We start from the raw sequence: 9608 nt of genomic DNA, 5'->3' as shown, positions 1-9608 counted from the left end.
CATCACACTTCATTCCAACATTTGTATTTTGTATGTTTGATCGGGGTTTTTTTTAGTCTAATAGGGTAATCTATGATTCTGAACAACTGTCCTGGGTGATATGAACTGTGATTGTCCCTATCAGGTAACTCATTATATCTTAGGCTGTACAAGTTTGATTGTAACATAAATTAAATTACTTGGGTAAAACAATGAACCATCCCATAAAATTCCCCAGATACGAGTGACTAGTTTTCAATCTTCCGAATGAACCCACAGGTCTCTGGATTTTCCCAGCTGGTAAGTCTGTGGAGGGAAGGGGCAGGTGAGGGGGAGAGAGATTGAGGCCCCTACAATGAGGAAGGGAGTGGGGCACGGGTTGGGAAGAATGGGGCCCAAGGGCTGGGGTGGGTTGTCTAGAGGTGTAGGGTAGAGGGGTGCAGTTCCCTGTAGCTGCGCACATCCCTGGGAGAGGCGTGGTGGGGCACATGCCCCTTGTGGGGCAGAGGCAGGCTGCCCACTGTGGACTCTGCACCCTGCTGCCTTTGCCCCAGGAGCTTAGCTGCGTAACACCATTGCTGCCCACCAGGTGGGCACAGGACATGGTGCATGCTGGCCATGCAGTGCATCCCCTGCCCACTGGTGGCAGGAAGCACACTGGTGTCACACAGCTGAACTCCCAGGGCAAAGGCAGCTGGGTGCAGAGCCCCAAGCCTGGAGTGGGCAGCCCACCTCTGCCCCGTGGCAGTCACGTGCCCCCCATGCCTCCTCCAGGGGTGTGCGCAGCTGCAGGGAGCTGAGCCCCTCCCTCCCCCTGCACCTCTGGATGACCCCCACCAGCCCTGGGGCCCTATTCACCCCAGCTCCTGCTCCTGCCCCACTCCCTCCCTCACCACGGGGCCTTGATCTCTGCTCCCAGTCCCTTCCGTCTCCCCCCGCCCCTTCCCCTCCACTTACCAGCTGGGTGCTGTCTGTGTGTCTGCTTCTCTGTCTGTCTGCTCCTCACTCCCAAGCCATAGCTCCCCCAGCCCTGCTGCTGCCCCTCACTCCTGGCCCACAGTACCCCACATCCTGCCAGGGTGTGCAGGGACCCTCCCTCCCCGGGCTCCAAACCCCCCGCAGCCCTCCACACCTTCACAAAGAACCCCTCCCACATACACGCTTCAAGAACACCATCTCATGATTTACATTCCAATACCTTGATTTTTTAAGAGTTTGTCTCATGATTTTGGGGGTTGGGGGTTTGACAGTGGGGTATTGCAGTACCTTCAGAAGCGCACAGCAGTGTCAAAGGCAGAGCCTGCAGTTTCCCTGGGAGATGGTTGGGGGGGTCTTGTGCTGTGCAGGCCCCTTGGTGGTCAGGCAGGCAGGCGGCTGTGCAGACACAGTAGCCCACTGCTGCTGGCTGTCAGAAGCTTTGAAGGGGAGGGGTGGTTTGAGGAGGAAAAGTAGTTTCTGTGCCTGTGCCTAAATGGAGCGTAGGTAGGACAGTGAGGCTGAGAGGACCGTGAGGCTGATGTTGATGGTGTACTTTGTGACTGTGAACAGCTCCATTTCAGATGCCAGAAATTTTATGAAACAAATCAAACCAAACAGGAGCTGAAGGTTTTAGGGGTCAAATGCAAGCCAGAATGGCAAAGCTGGAAGGGCTGGGAAGAGACCAAGGCCATCACAAAACCAAGTTGAAGCTTGTAGAGCAGGGCAGTGTTCGAATGGGCCCATCTGTCTGCACTGGGATGGTCTCGGCTCCTTTCACACCCATCCCATAGAGCTTCACAGCTGCTTTGTTTGAAACAAGCTGGGCCAGGGGAGACAGACACAGTCTTTGCTCGCCCTCCTGCTGCCAATGGCCACATTCAGCAGGGCTCGAGGCCCCTAAATTTTGTGACATATCCTGCCCCTCCCTAGCCATGCCCCTCAGCTTCTGGTAGCCCACCAGTAACCTGGCAGGCTGGATCCCTGACACAATTAAAGGACTGTCAGATCCTGCTACCAGCTTATTTATTCTACTCTTACCAGATTCTTACACTTTGCCCGTCCCTGAGTGCTATGACTTGGGCTTCTGTTCAGTTCTGAGCCCAAGTCTTGCTCCTACTTGGTTTTTGCCTTAACGTTCCCTCTTCTCTGGTCTGGAACAGGAACCTCCTTGGACTTCCTTTTTCCTTTCATTGTGGTGCACTTCATTTCTCCCCTCTCAACCTTGAACATTTCCCCCTGTCCACCCCTATCTTCCCCAACTCTAGGAGGCTTCTGAATGGAGCTGGATTGGGACGGGAAGCTCCTTCTCCCTTCTTGCTTCCATCCTCTCCCTTCCCTTCTCCCTTCCTCCTCATCCTGCTCCTCCTCTCCCATCATGCTCACTGCTTTTGCTAGTTCAATCAGATCGTGAGATGTAATCAGACTCCAACTCCCAAGTGCCTCTTCCTCCCCTGCTTGCCCTTTACTTCCTGGTTTCTCTCCTCTTCTTGCTCTTTCTTCCACTTTCCTTCTTCTGCTCCATTTTGTGCTTCCTTTTTCTCCATCTCTTCCTCATATTCTTCTTTCTCTTCTTCCATCTGATCTCTGCTTCTGCTTTTTCTTCTTTCACCAGCTTCCGTCTTGCCCTTCTTCCCTCCTCTGCCTTCTGCTGCTGTTTCTATGCTGCCTTGGCCCTGCACCTCCTCACAGTAGTAGCACCCAACTTAAGGCAGTCCTGGTAAATATGCCCCAGCTTTTTGCTTGGGTTACCTTGACGCCAGTATTCAAAGTCCTTTGTAAGATGTCCTCTTCCTTTGCACACCTCACACTTTAGCAGAATACAGAGCTGCTGGGTGTCCCTGCTGTCCTGGATTCCCATGGGTTGAAAAATCTGTCCCCGATGGATTCCCAAGGTTTTAACCAGGATAGGGGGCACCCCTCCATTTGCACTAGGGTCTGTGTTTGCTGCTCTACCTCACCTACCATCACCAATCCCTCTCACAGCTTCTGTCTGGAAAACAGGCTGCGAGCCTGATCTCACTTGAACTTAGCCGAAAGGCTGAGAAAGCTGCAGGAGTTGACAGGGACAGTAGAAGTGGCAAGTCCTCAGGTTGCCCAAAGTACTTTTTGCCGTGTTTTGGGGTGTAGTGGGGCTGAACATCTTGGACGTGTGTAAAGAAGGGCTGGAAAGGAGTTAGTCTTAGAATAGGGATGGACAAGGGGAAGCTACTGGGGAGAGGAGGCAGTGGAGCTGAGCAGCAGCAGACCAGGCTGGCAGCAACAGGGCAAACAGGTCTGCTACAACACAGCCCTCACTCGCCCTCCTGTTGGCACTGGCCATGTCCAGCAGAGTCAGGGGCTTTGAATTCTGCTGCATGCCCCCCCGCCCTTGTCCTGCCCTTCTCATACCTGCGCTGTGTCTTGCAGAATGTTTTAATTACTTACACCAGGCAAGTGTAGACCTCATGCTTAGAGAAGGACTAAGGGGTGTAGGCATGCGTGGATCTAGAGCCATTTCTACAGATGTTGCGGGGGGAGGCACTATATTCTAATTGATAGGCATGAAAAAGCTGAAAACAATTCAAATGGAGCAAAGAGCAGGCTCCGTGTCCAAACCTGGAACAGTTTTGCTACATTTAAATCAATCTCAGCTTGTTTACAGGCAACAGTTAAGCTTGTGCACACACAACAGTGAAGCGTCGAACCTCAGTGAATAGAGCAGCTGCCCTTTTGAGTACTGCCCCTTTGAAAGGGCTCCAAATACACCTGCGTCCACTGAGCCAGTTGTTGCTGCCAGGGAGAGCAGAGCTGGAGGCATGTCCTGCTGGCCAGGAGAGGGTTAACAGGAGACTGCCATCTTCACACTGAGGCTTTTCGGAAATCCTCAGTCCTCATCTCACAGCCAATGAAGAGGCAGGGAATCATTGAGGGGCACAGGAATCATGCACTTTCGGGCTGCAAGAAAGGGGTGGTGCCTTGAACCTGTTCAAGAGATGCTGGGGGCGAGGTTTTCTGCATGTTTCTTGGGGTACACACTCCTAGTGCCACTCATGCAATCAAAAGGGCTGCCTCTTCTTTCGGCCCTTCCACACATTTCCTGAGCGTAGACTTTCATTACAGAAATGGAGCCCTGCTAGGCAACTGCAAGAGGCATTTTCTTTTTCCTGAATTCAGGAAATTTGACAGTGAATGGAAATGGTGAAACTTACCTGGCAGGGGAAACATCAGGTATCTGGGTCCATGAAGGCAGTTTTCCTTAAGCCCTCCCCAGGATGACTGATCTTCTGGCTTGGTTTAGTACCTGCCAAGGTGGTGGGGCTCAAAGCCCATTTTATGGAAATGGGAGCTTGCTTCTGCGGCCATATGGCTGAGGGCAGGCAAAATGTGGAGGCATTCGAACCCCAAGCCTCTGGGCTTGGGCCTGCATGTAGGATGCCTGCCGAAAGACTTTGGAAATATCTGAAGCCCCTGGTGGGGGTGGAGGATTGTACGGCCACTTATGGTTCTGGACTGACTCACGGATTTGGACTTGATTTGGCTGATTTGGCTTGGAACACAAAACATTTCTTAAAAAAAAGAATGGAAATGGTGAAACAGTTTGCTTCACAAACAACGCTTTCAGCAATTTACTGAAAATGGTAGTGGAATTTCTAATACTCAGACTGGACAGTGAAGAGGATTGTGGAATCGGGATTAAGATACAGCTTGACTAGTATGTTTACTTCTAAAAGATTTCAGACGGATAGAAATATTTTTCCTCTTGGATGGGGCCTGAAAGAAAAAGCTGCACAGTAGTTCGTTTGTAAAGTACATTGTTTTTATTGTGCAATGTTGTAATAATTTGAGATTTATATACTTGTTATTTGAGTCTGTTTAAAATACAAACTTTACATGCATCACACGATAAAGATTCACAATGCAAAGATGAACAAAGAGCATCCAATAGTTGACTCCATCTCTGCTTAAGGAAAAAATCCTGCCTACAAATACTTCATAAAAATCTCAGGATTAATGGGGTTAGTGAAGTGGGATTATCTTAATTTAATCTTCTTTCTAATATTTTATTTTTCTTGATGCATTTTCTTAAGTGCTAACCAAGACTGGCACAGTCAGAGTCCTGGTATCACAACCCAGATACCATTAAAACATACCAGGTAGACCCAAAGGTAAAGCCAATTACTAGTATTTAGTTAGGACTGACAACAAGCCAGTCTGACCAGAATGTCATCCACCCACTATATATTTCACAAACACACAGCAAAGTATCTGTAAAGAAAAAAAAATTCGTTCCACAAAAGCAGTGCTGTATGTGTGATCACATCAAGAACATACAGTAGCTTAGTGATTAGGGCACTCACTTGGGATATAGGTGACCCAGGTTTAAGTCCCTACTGCAAATCAGGCAGAACCAGAACCTGAATCAGGTACTGTTGTATATATTTGAGAGCACACACATGTACACACACACAATTTATGACATCAATGTCTATTGACACTGGATGCAATGAGGAGAGCCAGGAAAAGAGACTGCCCATGTTTCAAAGTACAGAAAAACTAATACATCTGTTCTTGGCAACCATTGATTCTCTCATGGTGTACATGCAAGAGGTCTATGCAAACATCATACCATGACCTTCAGCTCGTACATCTAGGCAAGAGTATAGAGGAGTGGAGGCTGCCCTGGACCCACCTTTGCCCCACTTTAGACCATTGAGACAGAGTGCAGACCAAGTCCAGACATTCAGTGCCTCCATAGTTGAAGCTTCTGCTGACTGCCTAATGCCTCAGCGAGAGTGCATTTCTGTCAGGGTGATGTCCCCTAGCCTTTCTCTAACCAAGGAGTACCCGGGGGCTGGGGTTTTGAGGATCTAAAGCACGGCAGGATTGCAGCACAATACCACACTTTGGTGACCACCAGACTCTTTCCTCCTTCAGTTCCTTCTGTAGCAAAACCCCAAGGTTTTATTTTTTTATTTTAAAACGCATTCCCTCCCCTTCCCCAACTGTTTCTGACTTTTCCTCTCCCTCTCTATTCCCTATAGATAATTATAACTAAGCTAAGATGTAGGATAAGCTTTAACATTTTATTTTAAGTAGTAAGTTTTATTTTTCTCTCCCCTCTTTGCAAATAAGTGCCCTGCTATTTTGATATAGATATCCACTGTTTTATAAGTGATAATTATTATGTTTTGTATTGATTTTTTTACTGCTTTTATATTGTGTGATTACTGTTTTAGACCTACGTATGTAAGTTAGCATAAGTCATGTAAGTTTCCATCTTGTAATGTCAAGCCTCCATATTGTGTCCCCTGATGCTGTAACCTATGACTCAGACCAACCCCTCCTGTGTAACATGGTTCCTGGATGAATGGAGATGAATGAGGGTGCTTGAGAGACAATGGCAGTAGGTCTAAAAATAGCTCCCTCTGAATGACCAAACCATCAAAACCAATACCTGGACCAACAACCCAGCCCTTGGAACCACCCTCAGCATTCAAGAAACAAAAGACGAGGCAACCCACCATTGTGCCAAGGCTGCACATGCTCAGTAGGAACACCTGGGACCCTCTGGAACAGGACTGGCATTGCCTGGACAGGCCCTCCCCATAGGAGATCAGAGGTAGTCTGCCCCATAGAAAGGGGGAGTGAAGACTGACTCCTTGGGACACCCTCTCCATCTGGACCAGCACCGTGTCACACCACCTATCCACCCAGAGGCCCTGCTGGCAAGCCCCCCTCTGGACAACACCTACTGGATAAAGACCCCTTTCTAGCCTGGATAGGTAGCTATCACCCTCCACCCCCTCTTCAACCAAGGACTGGACTCTGTTTCTCTTTCATACCTGGACTCCAGCCCTTTCACTGAGTGTCTTTCTCCTGCTGCCATTGTGAGTGCATATGCATGTGTGTGTGTACCAATAATTTCATGGAGTTGTGTAGCGTGTTGTCTGTTTAATAAACCTATTATTTTGAAACCCCGAGTTGGGTTTTTGTCTGTTTCCTCCTTGCCACCACTTATCTGCCCCCCCGCAATCTCTCAGCTGTCTGCCTCAGTTTTCAGCCCCAAGCTCCCAGGTTTCTGCCTCTCTCTCTTTCCCGTCTGTCTCCTCCTGTCACTGGGCTTTTTCCCACCAGTGACCTCGAGCAACCCTGGGGCCACTTGACCTTAAGTAACCCCAGCCTCAGTTCCTCAGCCAGCTTCTCTCTAGTCTACCAGTTCTAATACCAGTTCTGGCAACTTTCATTCCCTACACTTTAACTCTCTCTCTCACCTTAACCTTCCTCCAAGTATCTCAGGCACCCCAAGCACACACATACACACACTGTACCATCCAAGTTAGGAACGCACCTGTGTGTATGTGTAGGTGGGTGGTATGTGTGTGAACTGGTGAATACACACACACACATGGGCATGACATATATGTGTGTCATCGTGTGTGTGTGATACACGAATTAGTGATCCTTGTATGTGTATGGAGTGTGTGGGTAATGACAACTGATTGTTGTCCAATTTTTGGCGTGTAGTATGTATGTGCTTGAATTGGTGATAGGTATGAATGTGCCTAGGCTGGTTGGGATGTGTATGTGCCTGAGTTGGTAGAGTGTGTGTGTGTGTGTGTGTGTGTGTGTGTGTGTGTGTGTGTGTGTGTGTGTGTGTGTGTGTGTATGCACCTAATTGATTTGTGTGTTTGTATATGTGCAATTATGTCACACCCTCCTGTCTAACAGTGCAATAGTGAGATCCTGAGAGTTGGCCTGACCCCACAGGGCAACACTTGAGCCCTTCATCTGCCATGCCTTGGATACTGTTTGAAAAGAAAAATATCGGGAGGTTGCCCAAGGCCCAGGGGAAACCACTTGTCAAGTCTCTCTCGCTCTCCTGGTGTTTCCTGATACCAGGTGCCTTAAGGACTGCAGTGGTGGCCTCTGACCTCCCCTGCAGCAATGCCCATGCCTCTCAGGTGTTACCAGTTATCATTTCAGGCCTTCTCAAGTCTCCATGCCCTTGTCAGGGCTTTAACCTTCCCGGCTTCAGTTCCCTTGCCTCTGGCTGAGCTCTCAGCTTACGTCCACCACACTGGACTGCAACTTCTGGGCTCCAGCCCCTCCTCTTATTCTCTCTGGGTCAGGCACATTAGCCCCACTGTGTCCCGTGTCCCTGCCGTCCTGGTAGGGCTTCCTGACATGCCTCCCTGGCACTCTGTGACCTCCATCCTCACCTGACAGTCACAGCTCTGGTCCACCAGTGGCAAACCACAGCATAAAAGCAGGCTAGCTCCCTGCATGGATTCCTAGGGCAGCCACTCCTCTCACAGAGTTTGAGCCCCTGACCACTCTTCCATCTCAGAGGTGTGCCCTTATCTAACCTGGGCTGCTGCCATATCCAGGTCAGGCCTCTCACAAGTGTTTGCTCTTAGGGCTAAGGAGCCATTCAGTCTTCCCTGCAGCTGCCTGAGTTTAAGGTCTGCAGCCCTTATCTTGGCTGCCTGTTTGTTTACACAGTGGCCATTTTGGCCATTTCCTCCTTTCCATTAACAGGAGCCTCTGGCTCCAGGTTACAGACACCCTGTACTTGCCTTACTCTGGAGATTGCAACATTGTCGAATTTTATAGGAGCTACCCTGCTAGTAGCCCCACTGTGTTGCCACCAAGCCCTCCAGTCGAATGCAGCTTACTGTCATTCCCAAGACCTAATAAATCTATAGAAGCTCACAGAAGAGAAGGAATGGTCTTTTGAAAGGCCAAAGACCTGAGTTTTCTCTCCAAAAGCAGGTAAATCAATTATCCTTGTTCTTCAAGCTAAGAAGAAACTATCAGGAGACAGACAGCGAGAAGGACAACTATCACCTGAAATGCCACTAAGACAGGGGTGGGCAAAATATGGCCCGTAGGCCGGATCCGGCCCACAAGGCCATTCTATCTGGCCTGTGTGGCCCCTAAAAAATTTAGAAAATTAATATTCATCTGCCCTTGGTTCCCATCAGAAATGACAGGAACCAAGGGCAGTAAGACCCAGGGGAAGCCTGGCGGGCTCCCACAACAGCCGGGCCTGCCCGGCCCCGCCCCCCCAGCCGGGGCTTCTGGCCTGGGAGCACATGGCTGCCCCGCACTGGAACCACAGGTAAGGGGGAAGGGCGGGGAGGGCAGGGGAGGACCCCAGGCAGGGAAGGAGCCTAGGGAAACGTGGCCTGGGGAAAAGCTGACCATGGGCAGGAGACAGCAGCCCCTTGCCCACCCTGTGGCCAGCCCCCTGCGCTGCAGCCACTCGCAGCCTGCGTGGGGCTGCCTGTGTCTGATCTGGACAGCCCCATGGGCTGCAAGTGGCTGCAGCAGGGAGCGCCAGCCATGGGGTGGGGGAGGGGCCACTTTTTCCCACGCTCAGCTTTTTCCCGGGCGCCTTCCCAGCGGAGAGGAAAGCGGCCCCTCCCCCACCCCATGGCCGGCATCCCGCGCTGCAGCCGCTTGCAGTCCACGCAGGGGTGTCCGGAACAGGCACAGGCAGCCCCAGGCAGACTGCGAGGGGCTGCAGCACAGGGCGCTGGCCACGGGGCAGAGAGAAGCTGCTTTTCCACCCCCTCCCCCACACTCAGCACCACCTTGTAATCCGGCCCTGCTGCCAGCCTTGGCCCTGCACCAGCTCCAGGCTTGCCCATCAGGGCTGCACGTGGCGA

General features: G+C 50.6%; 1 protein-coding gene across 1 annotated transcript in view; it reads right to left on the bottom strand.

Annotated features, from left to right (window-relative positions):
• Window positions 1–4637: 4637 nt before the first annotated feature.
• EBPL (EBP like) overlaps window positions 4638–9608 on the bottom strand; it is a 13802-nt gene continuing 8831 nt past the window's right edge. The window contains 2 exon segments of the mRNA XM_006039441.2: window positions 4638–5125; window positions 5128–5202. Of these exon segments, the coding sequence (XP_006039503.1) occupies window positions 4998–5125; window positions 5128–5202 (203 nt within the window). The 3' untranslated portion in view covers window positions 4638–4997.

This window comes from Alligator sinensis, unplaced genomic scaffold (genome assembly GCF_000455745.1).
Source record: "Alligator sinensis unplaced genomic scaffold, ASM45574v1 scaffold1681_1, whole genome shotgun sequence".
NCBI lineage: Eukaryota > Metazoa > Chordata > Crocodylia > Alligatoridae > Alligator > Alligator sinensis.
The sequence above is the reverse complement of the archived record's forward strand: the minus strand, read 5'-3'. Positions and strand labels throughout refer to the sequence as shown.